This window comes from Somniosus microcephalus, chromosome 9 (assembly GCF_052327205.1).
Source record: "Somniosus microcephalus isolate GS21.2 chromosome 9, FLI_Smic_1.0, whole genome shotgun sequence".
NCBI lineage: Eukaryota > Metazoa > Chordata > Chondrichthyes > Squaliformes > Somniosidae > Somniosus > Somniosus microcephalus.
Genome location: NC_140995.1, coordinates 253170210 through 253193445, shown reverse-complemented (window position 1 = coordinate 253193445; position 23236 = coordinate 253170210). Strand labels below are relative to the sequence as shown.

At 56.8% G+C, this 23236-nt stretch overlaps 1 protein-coding gene across 1 annotated transcript in view; it reads right to left on the bottom strand.

Moving 5' to 3' along the window:
- LOC147113224 (MAM domain-containing glycosylphosphatidylinositol anchor protein 1-like) overlaps positions 1-23236 on the bottom strand; it is a 125798-nt gene that overhangs the window by 4012 nt on the left and 98550 nt on the right. Inside the window, exon 6 of the mRNA XM_085998261.1 lies at positions 5647-5830. Within this exon, the coding sequence (XP_085854387.1) occupies positions 5647-5830 (184 nt within the window). The remainder of the gene's footprint in view (positions 1-5646; positions 5831-23236) is intronic.

Genomic DNA, 23236 nt, shown 5'->3' with positions numbered 1-23236 from the left:
CGTGACGTAGTCTGCCAGTTTATATTCTCTTTTTAGGGCCCGGTAACATTCTAATCTGCTTTGGCTTTCGGTTATTTTGTTCCAATGTTCCAGGTAGGTTTCTTTGCATTGTTTAATGATTTGGTTCACTCGGATTGGTGTTTGGACGGCTGTGTTGGTCTGGGGCTGGTCAGGGTCCGGCTGAGTACTTAGTTTCAGTAGCAGCTGACTCAGAGGACTCTTTTCTGGGTTTAGCTCTTGGGTCTGAAAGGCTTTGAAATGAAGGGTGTCTGGGGAGCTAGATTTGAGGTGATTTAGGAAGTTTAGTGCTCGTTTTTGGATGTTTATTATCAGTGGGTATCTGCCTAGTTCGGCTCTGCATGCATTTGTTGGCATTTTTCTTTGGATGCGAAGGATGCTTCGGCAGAATTCTGCATGTAGGGTGATGTAAGAAAAAGGAGACTTACCATCAAGTAACTTTAAAGTAAGCTTTAAGTAACTTATAAACACACTATATACAAGAGAGGTCTTTACCATGCCTCTGGTAGAAGCCTCTTACAATACTGAACAGACCAGTATTTATACCAGTCCAACAGGAAGTGACATTTACAGGAAGTGAGGTAATTACACAGTTCATAGTTCATAGTTCACAGGAAGTGATGACATAACTTCCCGGAAGTTAGCATTTTTATCACATTCTTCCCTCCTGCAGGATTAGGAGGCTGTGGTCTACCTTTTGGTCCGTAGCCGCCGAACAAGGAAGAGTCGCACCCGTTTGGATTCCCGTCGTAGAGGGTCGCTGGTCCGCTTACATGCGGTTGGCCATTGGTCAGAGTCTGTGTGGCCTGGATTGCCCTGTGAAGGGTCGGGGAGATCATGGCTTCGAGTACGAGCCCCAATAGGTTCAAAGTCGGACTGCCTCTGTTCAGAGGGAGGTGCAGAGCTGGTCTGTGGCGGATCAGTACTTTCATGCGCGGTACTGGGAGGGTCGTAACCTTGAGCACGGGGTTCTACCGGCACCAAGCTAGTTGGTGTCCGATCAGGATCCTGGAGAGGGGTACCCGATAGGTCCCAAGAGTTTCCTGGTGAAATGCCATCACCCGATGTCCCACTAGGTCCTGGTGGGCAGGGAGCCAGATCCCGTAATGATACGGTAGATTCTCGGCCGTCGGAATATCGTATGTTTGCATAGGTGGGGTTGGCATCGGTTAGTTCGACCTCGTCTACAAGAGGGTCATTTTTAGACGTCCGAACGTATCTTCGGAGTAATACAGGTCCAGGAGTAGTTAGCCATGACGGGAGTGATGTTCCATGAGATGAGCGACGCTGGAATCCAAAGAACCGCTCATGAGGTGTAGTATTTGTGGCTGTAGAAAGCAGGGACCGTATAGAGTGCAATGCATCCGGAAGCACTGTTTCCCATTGCTGGTCTGGTAGGCCCCGAGATCTTAAAGCGAGACGTACGGAATTCCAGATGATACCGTTATACCTCTCTACCTGCCCATTTCCGATGGGATGGTATGGTGTTGTTTTGCTTGTAGCAATTCCCCGTTCTGAGAGGTAGTCCTTGAGTTCCCTTGACATAAAGGATGGACCCCGATCTGAGTGAATATAAGCCGGCATGCCACAGAGAGAAAATACCTGCTCAAGGCAGCAGATTACTGTGGACGCCAGCATATTGGAGCAGGGGAAGGCAAACGGAAAACGTGAATATTCGTCGATCATGGTGAGCAAATATGTGTTCCGAGTTGAAGAGGGCACTGGGCCCTTAAAATCGATGCTAAGTCGTTGCATCGGTTGGGTTGCATGTATGAGTATACCATCTGAGGGGTGGAAGAACTGAGGTTTTAATTCCGCACAAAGCCGGCATTCTGAGCATATTTTTTTTACATCTCCAGTGGAAAAAGGGAGATTCCGTGATCGTACGAAATGTAGCATGCGCGTAACGCCAGGATGACACAAACCATTGTGGACATCCATGAGAGTGGAGGATGACATAGTGGAGCAGAATGCCCGTGTGAGGGTGTCCGGGGCCACATTCTCCTTGCCAGGCCGATAGAGAATGGTATAACCAAAAGAGGCCAGTTCCATCCTCCAAAGTTGTATTTTATTATTCTTAATTTTGGTTCGTTTTCGATTATCGAGCATGAAGGCGACTGATCGTTGGTCCGTGATCAATGTAAAATGCTGGCGAGCTAGAAAATGGTTCCACTTCCGTACTGCCTCTATGATGGCTGTGGCTTCTTTCTCAACCGGAGGATAATGTAGCTCGGCACCTTGTAAGGTCCTGGACATAAATGCTACAGGACGACCTTCCTGATTCAGAGTAGCCGAGATCGCCACCTCCGAGGCATCACATTCAACCACGAAAGGGAGATTCTCATCGATGGAGTGAAGAGCCGCTTTCTCCAACTGTTTTTTGAGAAGGTTAAAGGCTGCAACAGCCGCTGTTCCCAGTGGAAATGATCTAGCATGCAGCAAGGGTTGGATTTTGTCCGAAAAATGAGGAATCCATTTAGCGTAGTATGCAAACAGACCGAGAGCCCGACGTAAAGAAGCCGGATTCTTAGGTGACGGGAGCTCTTGGAGCGGGCGAAGTCTTTCTGGGTCTGGCTTAATGATACCATTGCCTACGCAGTAGCCAAGGATGTTGATGGTCGGTTGCGACTCAACAGATTTGGATTCATTCAGGGTCAAATTACGGCGATGGAGGGCATCCCGAAATTTTTGGAGGTTGGAGTCGTGTTCCTGTTGATCGTGACCTGCAATGGTAATGTTATCAAGATAGGGAAAAGTGTCCCTTAGGTTTTCCTGCTTAACCAGGCCATCCATTGCCCGTTGAAAGACAGCCACTCCATTAGTAACCCCGAATGGGAGGCGACGAAATTGGTACAGCCGTCCATTAGCCTCAAAGGCTGTGTACTGCTTATCTGAGACCTTCAAGGGTAACTGATGATAGGCACTTTTTAAATCGTAAGTTGAGAACACTTTGTATTCGGCCAGTTTATTAACCATATCATCAATGCGTGGCAATGGGTAGGCGTCCAAGTCGGTATATTGATTGATGGTTTGCGAATAATCGATGCATAGTCGCTGTTTGTGAGGTTTTAGAGGGTTCTTGACAATGACGACTTGAGCCCGCCAGGGCGACGAACATGGTTCAATGATATCCTCTGCTAGAAGTCGAGAGATTTCAGCCGCAATAAAAGATTGGTCTCCCTGATTAAAGCGCCGCGATTTCGTTATTATCGGTTGGCATTGAGGCGGAATACTGGCAAATAATGAGGGTTCATCAAGTGAAGCTGCTGATAATGCACAAAATGGTAATTTAGATGGTATATTAGAAATAGTAAGTCCGGGTTTGGATCCACCAAACTCAATGGTGAGTTTCTTATGCTGTTTTTGGAAGTCCAGCCCTAAGAGGAGATCACTACATAAGTCTTTGAGCACTGAAAGTCGGGTGGAGGGATACATACGACCATGAAGTGTCATATCAACAACACAAAAGCCGGAGATTCTGGTATTAAGTGATGACTGGGCCATCGCAATTGCCTGGTCCGATGGGAAGACATGTAGTTTCAATTTTGCAACAATCTGTTCCTTAATGAAACTATCAGTACTTCCTGAGTCAATTAAGGCATCTAAGGTATGCCCTTTAATTGAAATTTTTGTGGCTGCCTGAGACAGGTTCTGTGGGCAAGCAGCTGTAATTGGTGTCGTTGCACAGAGAGTGGCTAAAACTCTCGGTGTGCTTCTTCGGGAGAGAGCTCGAGAGGAAGCTTGATAGGTCCTAGCTGGAGCATCTTGATAGGCCCTAATTGGGGCAGTTCGGTAGGCCTTAGCTGGATTGGCCCTCGTAGAGGCCCTTGATAGGCAAACTTTAGCAAAGTGTCCTTTTTTCCCGCAATAACTGCAGATTGCATTGCGAGCAGGGCAGGTTTTCCTAGGGTGAAAAGCATCTCCACAAAAGAAGCATTCCTTCCTAGATTGCCAAGAGGCTGCTAAAGTGGGGTCGTCCTCCTCTTCTTCATCAGAATTATCAGAATTAGATTCCCCCATGATAGGGTTCACCTGAGACCGCTTGAATTGTCTGGTTGCAGCTACAGCAGCAGATCGAGATCTGGGCAGCTGATAGAGGTCTGCATTTCTCTTCGCCAAATCCAGTGAACAAGCTAGTTCAAAAGCTTTTTGTAGCTCAAGTGTTTTACTTTCTAGTAGACGCTGGCGTATAAATGGAGAGGCAATCCCGCAGATGAAAGCATCACGAATCATTTCTTGGCGGTACAGCTCAGCTGAGGCTGCCTGAAAGTTACAATCTATGCTGAGCCTGCGAAGTTCTTGCAGGAATTCGTCAATTGATTCCCCTGGCCCTTGTCGGGCTGTGGCCAGTAGATGTCTAGCATAGACCTCATTTGGGGTCTTCGCATAGTTTCTTAAGTGCCCGAATCACCTCTTCGTAATTATCCCAGTCATCAACATATTCGAACACTTTTGGGGTCACATAATTGACAAGTATCTTCAATTTAGCAGGAGCATCCACTTTACATTCATCCAGAAAATTCTCAAAAGTACGATACCAATGCTTCCATACCCTGCCAGCTGCTGGTGTATTCGGGTCCAAGTCCAGACGAATAGGTCTAAGGATTTTCTCCATGATGGGTGGTTCCCTGGATCCTTAACTTCCGAGTTTGTCTGAAGGTCTAGTATTTGTCAGTGTAAATACTAAGTTACTTAAATTGATGTAAGAAAAAGGAGACTTACCATCAAGTAACTTTAAAGTAAGCTTTAAGTAACTTATAAACACACTATATACAAGAGAGGTCTTTACCATGCCTCTGGTAGAAGCCTCTTACAATACTGAACAGACCAGTATTTATACCAGTCCAACAGGAAGTGACATTTACAGGAAGTGAGGTAATTACACAGTTCATAGTTCATAGTTCACAGGAAGTGATGACATAACTTCCCGGAAGTTAGCATTTTTATCACATAGGGCTTCTATTGTGTGTTTTTCCCATTTAGTGTAGCTTTGGTGATTTAGCGGGCCCCATACTTCACTACCGTACAGTGCAATGGGCAGGATTATGCTGTCAAATATTTTGAGCCAGATTTTGATTGGGATTTGGATGTTGTAGAATTTTCTTTTTATTGCATATAGGGCTCTTCGGGCATTTTCTTTTAGTGCATTCACTGCTATGCTGAAGCTCCCTGATGCTGTAATAGTTAGACCAAGGTAGGTGTAGCTCATAGTGTGTCCTATAGTGGTATCACTGAGGGTAAACTGGTATTTGTTTTCCCGACATCTGGGCCTTTTTTGAAAAATCATGATGTTGGTTTTCTTTAGATTTACTGTTAGAGCCCAATTTTGGCAGTATTTGTCGAGTAGGTCTAGTTGTTGCTGTAATCCCTGTTCTGTGGGAGACAGCAGAACCAGGTCGTCTCTCTCTCTCTCTCTCTCTCTCTCACTCTGTTTCTCTCTCTCTCACTCTCTCTCTCGCTCACTTTCTCTCTCTCACTTTCTCTCTCTCTCTCTCTGCTTCACTCTGTCTCACTCTCTCTGTCTCTATCTCTCTCTGTCTCTCTCTCTCCTCTCTCTCTCTCTCTCTCTCTCTCTCTCTCACTCCCTGTTTCACTATCGCACGGTGTGCTGATGATGTTTATACTAACGATCATTGTATTGGATGGTGCGGATTGCCGTGTCTCCTGGTCCGAAGCTGGTGATGGGTGTGAGGTAGAGGGTGTAACTGAGCGGGATCCTGAGGCTGGACAGGGTGTAGGTTAGCAGAGCTCCTGTGTCGATGCTTTTGTTAATGCTGATGTATTCCGGCCCCATCCAGATTCCCGACAGCCCCTGCAGAGCAGAACAACGTCAGAGGTCAATATCTACCTGTTTACCAGCGAGGGGGGGAGTGGGAGCGAGGGGGGAGGGGTGGGGGGGAGAATTGGGGTTGGGGGAGGTGAGAAGTAGGGAGGAACCTCTCTCTAATCCACTGTCACCGACACCGCTCTCTGATCCACCCTCACCGACACCGCTCTCTGATCCACTCTCACCGACACCGCTCTCTGATCCACTCTCACCGACACCGCTCTCTGATCCACTCTCACCGCACTCTGATCCACTCTCACCGACACCGCTCTCTGATCCACTCTCACCGACACCGCTCTCTGATCCACTCTCACCGACACCGCTCTCTGATCCACCCTCACCGACACCGCTCTCTGATCCACTCTCACCGACACCGCTCTCTGATCCACTCTCACCGACACCGCTCTCTGATCCACTCTCACCGACACCGCTCTCTGACCCACTCTCACCGACACCGCTCTCTGACCCACTCTCACCGACACCGCTCTCTGAACTTCTCTCACCGACACCGCTCTCTGATCCACTCTCACCGACACCGCTCCCTGATCCACTCTCACCGACACCGCTCTCTGATCCACTCTCACCGACACCGCTCTCTGATCCACTCTCACCGACACCTCTCTCTTATCCACTCTCACCGACACCGCTCTCTGATCCACTCTCACCGACACCGCTCTCTGATCCACCCTCACCGACACCGCTCTCTGATCCACTCTCACCGACACCGCTCTCTGATCCACTCTCACCGACACCGCTCTCTGATCCACTCTCACCGACACCGCTCTCTGATCCACTCTCACCGACACCGCTCTCTGATCCACTCTCACCGACACCGCTCTCTGATCCACTCTCACCGACACCGCTCTCTGATCCACTCTCACCGACACCGCTCTCTGATCCACTCTCACCGACACCGCTCTCCGATCCACTCTCACCGACACCGCTCTCCGATCCACTCTCACCGACACCGCTCTCCGATCCACTCTCACCGACACCGCTCTCCGATCCACTCTCACCGACACCGCTCTCCGATCCACTCTCACCGACACCGCTCTCCGATCCACTCTCACCGACACCGCTCTCCGATCCACTCTCACCGACACCGCTCTCTGATGCACTCTCACCGACACCGCTCTGTGATCCACTCTCACCGACACCGCTCTCCGATCCACTCTCTCTCACCGACACCGCTCTCTGATCCACTCTCACCGACACCGCTCTCCGATCCACTCTCACCGACACCGCTCTCTGATCCACTCTCACCGACACCGCTCTCTGATCCACTCTCACCGACACCGCTCTCCGATCCACTCTCTCTCACCGACACCGCTCTCTGATCCACTCTCACCGACACCGCTCTCTGATCCACTCTCACCGACACCGCTCTCTGATCCACTCTCACCGACACCGCTCTCTGATCCACTCTCACCGACACCGCTCTCCGATCCACTCCCTCTCACCGACACCGCTCTCCGATCCACCCTCACCGACACCGCTCTCCGATCCTCTCTCACCGACACCGCTCTCTGATCCGCTCTCACCGACACCGCTCTCTGATCCGCTCTCACCGACACCGCTCTCTGATCCGCTCTCACCGACACCGCTCTCTGATCCGCTCTCACCGACACCGCTCTCTGATCCGCTCTCACCGACACCGCTCTCTGATCCACTCTCACCGACACCGCTCTCTGATCCACTCTCACCGACACCGCTCTCTGACCCACTCTCACCGACACCGCTCTCTGATCCACTCTCCCCGACACCGCTTTCTGATCCACTCTCGCCGACACCGCTCTCTGATCCACTCTCGCCGACACCGCTCTCTGATCCACCCTCGCCGACACCGCTCTCTGATCCACCCTCGCCGACACCGCTCTCTGATCCACCCTCGCCGACACCGCTCTCTGATCCACCCTCGCCGACACCGCTCTCTGATCCACTCTCACCGACACCGCTCTCTGATCCACTCTCACCGACACCGCTCCCAGATCCACTCTCTCCGACACCGCTCTCCGATCCACTCTCGCCGACACCGCTCTCCGATCCACTCTCGCCGACACCGCTCTCCGATCCACTCTCGCCGACACCGCTCTCCGATCCACTCTCGCCGACACCGCTCTCTGATCCACTCTCGCCGACACCGCTCTCTGATCCACCCTCACCGACACCGCTCTCTGATCCACTCTCACCGACACCGCTCTCTGATCCACTCTCTCCGACACCGCTCTCTGATCCACTCTCACCGACACCGCTCTCTGATCCACTCTCACCGACACCGCTCTCTGATCCACTCTCACCGACACCGCTCTCTGATCCACTCTCACCGAAACCGCTCTCTGATGCACTCTCACCGACACCGCTCTCTGATCCACTCTCACTGACACCGCTCTCCGATCCACTCTCTCTCACCGACACCGCTCTCTGATCCACTCTCACCGACACCGCTCTCTGATCCACTCTCACCGACACCGCTCTCCGATCCACTCTCTCTCACCGACACCGCTCTCTGATCCACTCTCACCGACACCGCTCTCTGATCCACTCTCACCGACACCGCTCTCCGATCCACTCTCTCTCACCGACACCGCTCTCCGATCCACTCTCACCGACACCGCTCTCCGATCCACCCTCACCGACACCGCTCTCTGATCCACTCTCACCGACACCGCTCTCTGATCCACTCTCACCGACACCGCTCTCTGATCCACTCTCACCGACACCGCTCCCTGATCCACTCTCACCGACACCGCTCTCTGATCCACTCTCACCGACACCGCTCTCTGATCCACTCTCACCGACACCGCTCTCTGATCCACTCTCACCGACACCGCGCTCTGATCCACTCTCACCGACACCGCTCTCTGATCCGTTCTCACCGACACCGCGCTCTGATCCACTCTCACCGACACCGCTCCCTGATCCACTCTCACCGACACCGCTCTCTGATCCACTCTCTCCGACACCGCTCTCTGATCCACTCTCACCGACACCGCTCCCTGATCCACTCTCACCGACACCGCTCTCTGATGCACTCTCACCGACACCGCTCTCTGATCCACCCTCACCGACACCGCTCTCTGATCCACCCTCACCGACACCGCTCTCTGATCCACTCTCACCGACACCGCTCTCTGATCCACTCTCACCGACACCGCTCTCTGATCCACTCTCACCGACACCGCTCTCCGATCCACTCTCTCTCACCGACACCGCGCTCTGATCCACTCTCACCGACACCGCTCTCTGATCCACCCTCACCGACACCGCTCTCTGATCCACTCTCACCGACACCGCTCTCTGATCCACTCTCACCGACACCGCTCTCTGATCCACTCTCACCGACACCGCTCCCTGATCCACTCTCACCGACACCGCTCTCTGATCCACTCTCACCGACACCGCTCTCTGATCCACTCTCACCGACACCGCTCTCTGATCCACTCTCACCGACACCGCGCTCTGATCCACTCTCACCGACACCGCTCTCTGATCCGTTCTCACCGACACCGCGCTCTGATCCACTCTCACCGACACCGCTCCCTGATCCACTCTCACCGACACCGCTCTCTGATCCACTCTCTCCGACACCGCTCTCTGATCCACTCTCACCGACACCGCTCTCTGATGCACTCTCACCGACACCGCTCCCTGATCCACTCTCACCGACACCGCTCTCTGATGCACTCTCATCGACACCGCTCTCTGATCCACCCTCACCGACACCGCTCTCTGATCCACCCTCACCGACACCGCTCTCTGATCCACTCTCACCGACACCGCTCTCTGATCCACTCTCACCGACACCGCTCTCTGATCCACTCTCACCGACACCGCTCTCCGATCCACTCTCTCTCTCACCGACACCGCTCTCCGATCCACTCTCACCGACACCGCTCTCTGATCCACCCTCACCGACACCGCTCTCTGATCCACTCTCACCGACACCGCTCTCTGATCCGCTCTCACCGACACTGCTCTCTGATCCGCTCTCACCGACACCGCTCTCTGATCCACCCTCACCGACACCGCTCTCTGATCCACTCTCACCGACACCGCTCTCTGATCCGCTCTCTGATCCACCCTCACCGACACCGCTCTCTGATCCGCTCTCACCGACACCGCTCCCTGATCCACTCTCACCGACACCGCTCTCTGATCCACTCTCACCGACACCGCTCTCTGATCCACTCTCACCGACACCGCGCTCTGACCCACTCTCACCGACACCGCTCTCTGATCCACTCTCACCGACACTGCGCTCTGATCCACTCTCACCGACACCGCTCTCTGATCCACTCTCACCGACACCGCGTTCTGATCCACTCTCACCGACACCGCTCCCTGATCCAATCTCACCGACACCGCTCTCTGATCCACTCTCACCGACACCGCTCTCTGATGCACTCTCACCGACACCGCTCCCTGATCCACTCTCACCGACACCGCTCTCTGATCCACTCTCTCCGACACCGCTCTCCGATCCACTCTCTCTCACCGACACCGCTCTCTGATCCACTCTCACCGACACCGCTCTCTGATCCACTCTCACCGACACCGCTCTCCGATCCACTCTCTCTCACCGACACCGCTCTCTGATCCACTCTCACCGACACCGCTCTCTGATCCACTCTCACCGACACCGCTCTCCGATCCACTCTCGCCGACACCGCTCTCCGATCCACTCTCACCGCTCTCTGATCCACTCTCGCCGACACCGCTCTCTGATCCACCCTCGCCGACACCGCTCTCTGATCCACTCTCACCGACACCGCTCTCTGATCCACTCTCTCCGACACCGCTCTCTGATCCACTCTCACCGACACCGCTCTCTGATCCACTCTCACCGACACCGCTCTGTGATCCACTCTCACCGATACCGCTCTCTGATCCACTCTCACCGACACCGCTCTCTGATCCACTCTCACCGACACCGCTCCCTGATGCACTCTCACCGACACCGCTCTCTGATCCACTCTCACCGACACCGCTCTCCGATCCACTCTCTCTCACCGACACCGCTCTCTGATCCACTCTCACCGACACCGCTCTCTGATCCACTCTCGCCGACACCGCTCTCTGATCCACTCTCGCCGACACCGCTCTCCGATCCACTCTCACCGACACCGCTCTCTGATCCACTCTCTCCGACACCGCTCTCCGATCCACTCTCTCTCACCGACACCGCTCTCTGATCCACTCTCACCGACACCGCTCTCTGATCCACTCTCACCGACACCGCTCTCCGATCCACTCTCTCTCACCGACACCGCTCTCTGATCCACTCTCACCGACACCGCTCTCTGATCCACTCTCACCGACACCGCTCTCCGATCCACTCTCGCCGACACCGCTCTCCGATCCACTCTCACCGCTCTCTGATCCACTCTCGCCGACACCGCTCTCTGATCCACCCTCACCGACACCGCTCTCTGATCCACTCTCACCGACACCGCTCTCTGATCCACTCTCTCCGACACCGCTCTCTGATCCACTCTCACCGACACCGCTCTCTGATCCACTCTCACCGACACCGCTCTGTGATCCACTCTCACCGATACCGCTCTCTGATCCACTCTCACCGACACCGCTCTCTGATCCACTCTCACCGACACCGCTCCCTGATGCACTCTCACCGACACCGCTCTCTGATCCACTCTCACCGACACCGCTCTCCGATCCACTCTCTCTCACCGACACCGCTCTCTGATCCACTCTCACCGACACCGCTCTCTGATCCACTCTCGCCGACACCGCTCTCTGATCCACTCTCGCCGACACCGCTCTCCGATCCACTCTCACCGACACCGCTCTCTGATCCACTCTCGCCGACACCGCTCTCTGATCCACCCTCACCGACAACGCTCTCTGATCCACTCTCACCGACACCGCTCTCTGATCCACTCTCTCCGACACCGCTCTCTGATCCACTCTCACCGACACCGCTCTCTGATCCACTCTCACCGACACCGCTCTCTGATCCACTCTCACCGACACCGCTCCCTGATCCACTCAAGGACACCGCTCTCTGAACCACTCTCACCAACACCGCTCCCTGATCCACTCTCACCGACACCGCTCTCTGATCCACTCTCACCGACACCGCTCTCTGATCCACTCTCACCGACACCGCTCTCTGATCCACTCTCACCGACACCGCTCTCTGATCCACTCTCACCGACACCGCTCTCTGATCCACTCTCACCGACACCGCTCTCTGATCCGCTCTCACCGACACCGCTCTCTGATCCACTCTCACCGACACCGCTCTCTGATCCACCCTCACCGACACTGCTCTCTGATCCACTCTCACCGACACCGCTCTCTGATCCACCCTCACCGACACCGCTCTCTGATCCACTCTCACCGACACCGCTCTCTGATCCACCCTCACCGACACCGCTCTCTGATCGACTCTCACCGACACCGCTCTCTGATCCACTCTCACCGACACCGCTCTGTGATCCACTCTCACCGACACCGCTCTCCGATCCACTCTCACCGACACCGCTCTCCGATCCACTCTCACCGACACCGCTCTCTGATCCACTCTCACCGACACCGCTCTCTGATCCACTCTCACCGACACCGCTCTCTGATCCACTCTCACCGACACCGCTCTCTGATCCACTCTCACCGACACCGCTCTCTGATCCACTCTCACCGACACCGCTCTCCGATCCACTCTCGTCGACACAGCTCTCCGATCCACTCTCACCGACACCGCTCTCTGATCCACTCTCGCCGACACCGCTCTCTGATCCACCCTCGCCGACACCGCTCTCTGATCCACTCTCACCGACACCGCTCTCTGATCCACTCTCTCCGACACCGCTCTCTGATCCACTCTCACCGACACCGCTCTCTGATCCACTCTCACCGACACCGCTCTCTGATCCACTCTCACCGACACCGCTCTCTGATCCACTCAAGGACACCGCTCTCTGAACCACTCTCACCGACACCGCTCTCTGATCCACTCTCACCGACACCGCTCTCTGATCCACTCTCACCGACACCGCTCTCTGATCCACTCTCACCGACACCGCTCCCTGATCCACTCTCACCGACACCGCTCTCTGATCCACTCTCACCGACACCGCTCTCTGAGCCACTCTCACCGACACCGCTCTCTGATCCACTCTCACCGACACCGCTCTCTGATCCACTCTCACCGACACCGCTCTCTGATGCACTCTCACCGACACCGCTCTCTGATCCACTCTCACCGACACCGCTCTCCGATCCACTCTCTCTCACCGACACCGCTCTCTGATCCACTCTCACCGACACCGCTCTCTGATGCACTCTCACCGACACCGCTCTCCGATCCACTCTCTCTCACCGACACCGCTCTCTGATCCACTCTCACCGACACCTCTCTCTGATCCACCCTCACCGACACCGCTCTCTGATCCACTCTCACCGACACCGCTCTCCGATCCACTCTCACCGACACCGCTCTCTGATCCACTCTCACCGACACCGTTCTCTGATCCACTCTCACCGACACCGCTCTCTCATCCACTCTCACCGACACCGCTCTCTGATCCACCCTCACCGACACCGCTCTCTGCTCCACTCTCACCGACACCGCTCTCTGATCCACTCTCACCGACACCGCTCTCTGATCCACTCTCACCGACACCGCTCTCTGATCCACTCTCACCGACACCGCTCCCTGATCCACTCTCACCGACACCGCTCTCTGATCCACTCTCACCGACACCGCTCTCCGATCCACTCTCTCTCACCGACACCGCGCTCTGATCCACTCTCACCGACACCGCTCTCTGATCCACCCTCACCGACACCGCTCTCTGATCCACTCTCACCGACACCGCTCTCTGATCCACTCTCACCGACACCGCTCTCTGATCCACTCTCACCGACACCGCTCCCTGATCCACTCTCACCGACACCGCTCTCTGATCCGTTCTCACCGACACCGCGCTCTGATCCACTCTCACCGACACCGCTCCCTGATCCACTCTCACCGACACCGCTCTCTGATCCACTCTCTCCGACACCGCTCTCTGATCCACTCTCACCGACACCGCTCTCTGATGCACTCTCACCGACACCGCTCCCTGATCCACTCTCACCGACACCGCTCTCTGATGCACTCTCATCGACACCGCTCTCTGATCCACCCTCACCGACACCGCTCTCTGATCCACCCTCACCGACACCGCTCTCTGATCCACTCTCACCGACACCGCTCTCTGATCCACTCTCACCGACACCGCTCTCTGATCCACTCTCACCGACACCGCTCTCCGATCCACTCTCTCTCTCACCGACACCGCTCTCCGATCCACTCTCACCGACACCGCTCTCTGATCCACCCTCACCGACACCGCTCTCTGATCCACTCTCACCGACACCGCTCTCTGATCCGCTCTCACCGACACTGCTCTCTGATCCGCTCTCACCGACACCGCTCTCTGATCCACCCTCACCGACACCGCTCTCTGATCCACTCTCACCGACACCGCTCTCTGATCCGCTCTCTGATCCACCCTCACCGACACCGCTCTCTGATCCGCTCTCACCGACACCGCTCCCTGATCCACTCTCACCGACACCGCTCTCTGATCCACTCTCACCGACACCGCTCTCTGATCCACTCTCACCGACACCGCGCTCTGACCCACTCTCACCGACACCGCTCTCTGATCCACTCTCACCGACACTGCGCTCTGATCCACTCTCACCGACACCGCTCTCTCATCCACTCTCACCGACACCGCGTTCTGATCCACTCTCACCGACACCGCTCTCTGATGCACTCTCACCGACACCGCTCCCTGATCCACTCTCACCGACACCGCTCTCTGATCCACTCTCTCCGACACCGCTCTCCGATCCACTCTCTCTCACCGACACCGCTCTCTGATCCACTCTCACCGACACCGCTCTCTGATCCACTCTCACCGACACCGCTCTCCGATCCACTCTCTCTCACCGACACCGCTCTCTGATCCACTCTCACCGACACCGCTCTCTGATCCACTCTCACCGACACCGCTCTCCGATCCACTCTCGCCGACACCGCTCTCCGATCCACTCTCACCGCTCTCTGATCCACTCTCGCCGACACCGCTCTCTGATCCACCCTCGCCGACACCGCTCTCTGATCCACTCTCACCGACACCGCTCTCTGATCCACTCTCTCCGACACCGCTCTCTGATGCACTCTCACCGACACCGCTCTCTGATCCACTCTCACCGACACCGCTCTGTGATCCACTCTCACCGATACCGCTCTCTGATCCACTCTCACCGACACCGCTCTCTGATCCACTCTCACCGACACCGCTCCCTGATGCACTCTCACCGACACCGCTCTCTGATCCACTCTCACCGACACCGCTCTCCGATCCACTCTCTCTCACCGACACCGCTCTCTGATCCACTCTCACCGACACCGCTCTCTGATCCACTCTCGCCGACACCGCTCTCTGATCCACTCTCGCCGACACCGCTCTCCGATCCACTCTCACCGACACCGCTCTCTGATCCACTCTCTCCGACACCGCTCTCCGATCCACTCTCTCTCACCGACACCGCTCTCTGATCCACTCTCACCGACACCGCTCTCTGATCCACTCTCACCGACACCGCTCTCCGATCCACTCTCTCTCACCGACACCGCTCTCTGATCCACTCTCACCGACACCGCTCTCTGATCCACTCTCACCGACACCGCTCTCCGATCCACTCTCGCCGACACCGCTCTCCGATCCACTCTCACCGCTCTCTGATCCACTCTCGCCGACACCGCTCTCTGATCCACCCTCACCGACACCGCTCTCTGATCCACTCTCACCGACACCGCTCTCTGATCCACTCTCTCCGACACCGCTCTCTGATCCACTCTCACCGACACCGCTCTCTGATCCACTCTCACCGACACCGCTCTGTGATCCACTCTCACCGATACCGCTCTCTGATCCACTCTCACCGACACCGCTCTCTGATCCACTCTCACCGACACCGCTCCCTGATGCACTCTCACCGACACCGCTCTCTGATCCACTCTCACCGACACCGCTCTCCGATCCACTCTCTCTCACCGACACCGCTCTCTGATCCACTCTCACCGACACCGCTCTCTGATCCACTCTCGCCGACACCGCTCTCTGATCCACTCTCGCCGACACCGCTCTCCGATCCACTCTCACCGACACCGCTCTCTGATCCACTCTCGCCGACACCGCTCTCTGATCCACCCTCACCGACAACGCTCTCTGATCCACTCTCACCGACACCGCTCTCTGATCCACTCTCTCCGACACCGCTCTCTGATCCACTCTCACCGACACCGCTCTCTGATCCACTCTCACCGACACCGCTCTCTGATCCACTCTCACCGACACCGCTCCCTGATCCACTCAAGGACACCGCTCTCTGAACCACTCTCACCAACACCGCTCCCTGATCCACTCTCACCGACACCGCTCTCTGATCCACTCTCACCGACACCGCTCTCTGATCCACTCTCACCGACACCGCTCTCTGATCCACTCTCACCGACACCGCTCTCTGATCCACTCTCACCGACACCGCTCTCTGATCCACTCTCACCGACACCGCTCTCTGATCCGCTCTCACCGACACCGCTCTCTGATCCACTCTCACCGACACCGCTCTCTGATCCACCCTCACCGACACCGCTCTCTGATCCACTCTCACCGACACCGCTCTCTGATCCACCCTCACCGACACCGCTCTCTGATCCACTCTCACCGACACCGCTCTCTGATCCACCCTCACCGACACCGCTCTCTGATCGACTCTCACCGACACCGCTCTCTGATCCACTCTCACCGACACCGCTCTGTGATCCACTCTCACCGACACCGCTCTCCGATCCACTCTCACCGACACCGCTCTCCGATCCACTCTCACCGACACCGCTCTCTGATCCACTCTCACCGACACCGCTCTCTGATCCACTCTCACCGACACCGCTCTCTGATCCACTCTCACCGACACCGCTCTCTGATCCACTCTCACCGACACCGCTCTCTGATCCACTCTCACCGACACCGCTCTCCGATCCACTCTCGTCGACACAGCTCTCCGATCCACTCTCACCGACACCGCTCTCTGATCCACTCTCGCCGACACCGCTCTCTGATCCACCCTCGCCGACACCGCTCTCTGATCCACTCTCACCGACACCGCTCTCTGATCCACTCTCTCCGACACCGCTCTCTGATCCACTCTCACCGACACCGCTCTCTGATCCACTCTCACCGACACCGCTCTCTGATCCACTCTCACCGACACCGCTCTCTGATCCACTCAAGGACACCGCTCTCTGAACCACTCTCACCGACACCGCTCTCTGATCCACTCTCACCGACACCGCTCTCTGATCCACTCTCACCGACACCGCTCTCTGATCCACTCTCACCGACACCGCTCCCTGATCCACTCTCACCGACACCGCTCTCTGATCCACTCTCACCGACACCGCTCTCTGAGCCACTCTCACCGACACCGCTCTCTGATCCACTCTCACCGACACCGCTCTCTGATCCACTCTCACCGACACCGCTCTCTGATCCACTCTCACCGACACCGCTCTCTGATCCACTCTCACCGACACCGCTCTCTGATCCACTCTCACCGACACCGCTCTCTGATCCACTCTCACCGACACCGCTCTCTGATCCACTCTCACCGACACCGCTCTCTGATGCACTCTCACCGACACCGCTCTCTGATCCACTCTCTCTCACCGACACCGCTCTCTGATCCACTCTCACCGACACCGCTCTCCGATCCACTCTCACCGACACCGCTCTCTGATCCACTCTCACCGACACCGCTCTCTGATCCACTCTCACCGACACCGCTCTCTGATGCACTCTCACCGACACCGCTCTCTGATCCACTCTCACCGACACCGCTCTCCGATCCACTCTCTCTCACCGACACCGCTCTCTGATCCACTCTCACCGACACCGCTCTCTGATGCACTCTCACCGACACCGCTCTCCGATCCACTCTCTCTCACCGACACCGCTCTCTGATCCACTCTCACCGACACCTCTCTCTGATCCACCCTCACCGACACCGCTCTCTGATCCACTCTCACCGACACCGCTCTCCGATCCACTCTCACCGACACCGCTCTCTGATCCACTCTCACCGACACCGTTCTCTGATCCACTCTCACCGACACCGCTCTCTCATCCACTCTCACCGACACCGCTCTCTGATCCACCCTCACCGACACCGCTCTCTGCTCCACTCTCACCGACACCGCTCCCTGATCCACTCTCACCGACACAGCTCTCTGATCCACTCTCACCGACACCGCTCTCTGATCCACTCTCACCGACACCGCTCTCTGATCCACTCTCACCGACACCGCTCTCTGATCCACTCTCACCGACACCGCTCTCTGATCCACTCTCACCGACACCGCTCTCTGATCCACTCTCACCGACACCGCTCTCTGATCCACTCTCACCGACACCGCTCTCCGATCCACTCTCACCGACACCGCTCTCTGATCCACTCTCACCGACACCGCTCTCTGATCCACTCTCACCGACACCGCTCTCTGAACAACTCTCACCGACACCGCTCTCTGATCCACTCTCACCGACACCGCTCTCTGATCCACTCTCACCGACACCGCTCTCTGATCCACTCTCACTGACACCGCTCTCTGATCCACTCTCACCGACACCGCTCTCTGATCCACTCAAGGACACCGCTCTCTGAACCACTCTCACCGACACCGCTCCCTGATCCACTCTCACCGACACCGCTCTCTGATCCACTCTCACCGACACCGCTCTCTGATCCACTCTCACCGACACCGCTCTCTGATCCACTCTCACCGACACCGCTCTCTGATCCACTCTCACCGACACCGCTCTCCGATCCACTCTCACCGACACCGCTCTCTGATCCACTCTCACCGACACCGCTCTCTGATCCACTCTCACCGACACCGCTCTCTGATCCACTCTCACCGACACCGCTCTCTGATCCACTCTCACCGACACCGCTCTCTGATCCACTCTCACCGACACCGCTCTCTGATCTACTCTCACCGACACCGCTCTCTGATCCACTCTCACCGACACCCCTCTCTGATCCACTCTCACCGACACCGCTCTCTGATCTACTCTCACCGACACCGCTCTCTGATCCACTCTCACCGACACCGCTCTCTGATCCACTCTCACCGACACCGCTCTCCGATCCACTCTCTCTCACCGACACCGCTCTCCGATCCACTCTCACCGACACCGCTCTCTGATCCACCCTCACCGACACCGCTCTCTGATCCACTCAATGACACCGCTCTCTGAACCACTCTCACCGACACCGCTCTCTGATCCACTCTCACCGACACCGCTCTCTGATCCACTCTCACCGACACCTCTCTCTGATCCACCCTCACCGACACCGCTCTCTGATCCGCTCTCACCGACACCGCTCTCTGATCCGCTCTCACCGACACCGCTCTCTGATCCGCTCTCACCGACACCGCTCTCTGATCCGCTCTCACCGACACCGCTCTCTGATCCACCCTCACCGACACCGCTCACTGATCCACTCTCACCAACACCGCTCTCTGATCCACTCTCACCGACACCGCTCTCTGATCCACTCTCACCGCTCTCTGATCCACTCTCACCGCTCTCCGATCCACTCTCACTGACACCGCTCTCTGATCCACTCTCACCGACACCGCTCTCTGATCCACTCTCACCGACACCGCTCTCTGATCCACTCTCACCGACACCGCTCTCTGATCCACTCTCACCGACACTGCTCTCTGATCCACTCTCACCGCACTCTGATCCACTCTCACCGACACCGCTCTCTGATCCACTTTCACCGACACCGCTCTGTGATCCACTCTCACCGACACCGCTCTCTGATCCACTCTCACCGACACTGCTCTCTGATCCACTCTCACCGCACTCTGATCCACTCTCACCGACACCGCTCTGTGATCCACTCTCACTGACACCGCTCTCTGATCCACCCTCACCGACACCGCTCTCTGATCCACTCTTACCGACACCGCTCTCTGATCCACTCTCACCGACACCGCTCTCTGATCCACTCTCACCGACACCGCTCTCTGATCCACTCTCACTGACACCGCTCTCTGATCCACCCTCACCGACACCGCTCTCTGATCCACTTTCACCGACACCGCTCTGTGATCCACTCTCACCGACACCGCTCTCTGATCCACTCTCACCGACACCGCTCTCTGATCCACGCTCACCGACACCGCTCGCTGATCCACTTTCACCGACACCGCTCTGTGATCCACTCTCACCGACACCGCTCTCTGATCCACTCTCACCGACACCGCTCTCTGATCCACCCTTACCGACACCGCTCTCTGATCCACTCTCACCGACACCGCTCTCTGATGCACTCTCGCCGACACCGCTCTCTGATCCACTCTCACCGACACCGCTCTCTGATCCACTCTCACCGACACCGCTCTCTGAACCACTCTCACCGACACCACTCTCTGATCCACTCTCACCGACACCTCTCTCTGATCCACTCTCACCGACACCGCTCTCTGATCCACCCTCACCGACACCGCTCCCTGATCCACTCTCACCGACACCGCTCTGTGATCCACTCTCACCGACACCGCTCTCTGATCCACTCTCACCGACACCGCTCTCTGATCCACTCTCACCGACACCTCTCTCTGATCCACTCTCACCGACACCGCTCTCTGATCCACCCTCACCGACACCGCTCCCTGATCCACTCTCACCGACACCGCTCTGTGATCCACTCTCACCGACACCGCTCTCTGATCCACTCCCTCTCACCGACACCGCTCTCCGATCCACCCTCACCGACACCGCTCTCCGATCCACCCTCACCGACACCGCTCTCTGATCCACACTCACCGACACCGCTGTCTGATCCACTCTCACCGACACCGCTCTCTGATCCACCCTCACCGACACCGCTCTCTGATCCGCTCTCACCGACACCGCTCTCTGATCCGCTCTCACCGACACCGCTCTCCGATCCACTCTCACCGACACCGCTCTCCGATCCACTCTCACCGACACCGCTCTCCGATCCACTCTCACCGACACCGCTCTCCGATCCACTGTCACGGACACCGCTCTCCGATCCACTGTCACGGACACCGCTCTCTGATCCACTCTCACCGACACCGCTCTCTGATCCACCCTCACCGACACCGCTCTCTGATCCACTCTCACCGACACCGCTCTCTGAACCACTCTCGCCGACACCGCTCTGTGATCCGCTCCCTCCGACACCGCTCTCTGATCCACTCTCACCGACACCGCTCTCTGATCCACTCTCACCGACACCGCTCTCTGATCCACTCTCACCGACACCGCTCTCTGATCCACTCTCACCGACACCGCTCTCCGATCCACTCTCACCGACACCGCTCTCTGATCCACTCTCACCGACACCGCTCTCTGATCCACTCTCACCGACACCGCTCTCTGATCCACTCTCACCGACACCGCTCTCTGATCCACTCAAGGACACCGCTCTCTGAACCACTCTCACCGACACCGCTCCCTGATCCACTCTCACCGACACCGCTCTCTGATCCACTCTCACCGACACCGCTCTCTGATCCACTCTCACCGACACCGCTCTCTGATCCACTCTCACCGACACCGCTCTCTGATCCACTCTCACCGACACCGCTCTCCGATCCACTCTCACCGACACCGCTCTCTGATCCACTCTCACCGACACCGCTCTCTGATCCACTCTCACCGACACCGCTCTCTGATCCACTCTCACCGACACCGCTCTCTGATCCACTCTCACCGACACCGCTCTCTGATCCACTCTCACCGACACCGCGCTCTGATCCACTCTCACCGACACCGCTCTCTGATCCACTCTCACCGACACCGCTCTCTGATCCACTCTCACCGACACCGCTCTCTGATCCACTCTCACCGACACCCCTCTCTGATCCACTCTCACCGACACCGCTCTCTGATCTACTCTCACCGACACCGCTCTCTGATCCACTCTCACCGACACCGCTCTCTGATCCACTCTCACCGACACCGCTCTCCGATCCACTCTCTCTCACCGACACCGCTCTCCGATCCACTCTCACCGACACCGCTCTCTGATCCACCCTCACCGACACCGCTCTCTGATCCACTCAATGACACCGCTCTCTGAACCACTCTCACCGACACCGCTCTCTGATCCACTCTCACCGACACCGCTCTCTGATCCACTCTCACCGACACCTCTCTCTGATCCACCCTCACCGACACCGCTCTCTGATCCGCTCTCACCGACACCGCTCTCTGATCCGCTCTCACCGACACCGCTCTCTGATCCACTCTCACCGACACCGCTCTCTGATCCACCCTCACCGACACCGCTCACTGATCCACTCTCACCGACACCGCTCTCTGATCCACTCTCACCGACACCGCTCTCTGATCCACTCTCACCGCTCTCTGATCCACTCTCACCGCTCTCCGATCCACTCTCACTGACACCGCTCTCTGATCCACTCTCACCGACACCGCTCTCTGATCCACTCTCACCGACACCGCTCTCTGATCCACTCTCACCGACACCGCTCTCTGATCCACTCTCACCGACACTGCTCTCTGATCCACTCTCACCGCACTCTGATCCACTCTCACCGACACCGCTCTCTGATCCACTTTCACCGACACCGCTCTGTGATCCACTCTCACCGACACCGCTCTCTGATCCACTCTCACCGACACTGCTCTCTGATCCACTCTCACCGCACTCTGATCCACTCTCACCGACACCGCTCTGTGATCCACTCTCACTGACACCGCTCTCTGATCCACCCTCACCGACACCGCTCTCTGATCCACTCTTACCGACACCGCTCTCTGATCCACTCTCACCGACACCGCTCTCTGATCCACTCTCACCGACACCGCTCTCTGATCCACTCTCACTGACACCGCTCTCTGATCCACCCTCACCGACACCGCTCTCTGATCCACTTTCACCGACACCGCTCTGTGATCCACTCTCACCGACACCGCTCTCTGATCCACTCTCACCGACACCGCTCTCTGATCCACGCTCACCGACACCGCTCTCTGATCCACTTTCACCGACACCGCTCTGTGATCCACTCTCACCGACACCGCTCTCTGATCCACTCTCACCGACACCGCTCTCTGATCCACCCTTACCGACACCGCTCTCTGATCCACTCTCACCGACACCGCTCTCTGATGCACTCTCGCCGACACCGCTCTCTGATCCACTCTCGCCGACACCGCTCTCTGATCCACTCTCGCCGACACCGCTCTCTGATCCACTCTCGCCGACACCGCTCTCTGAACCACTCTCACCGACACC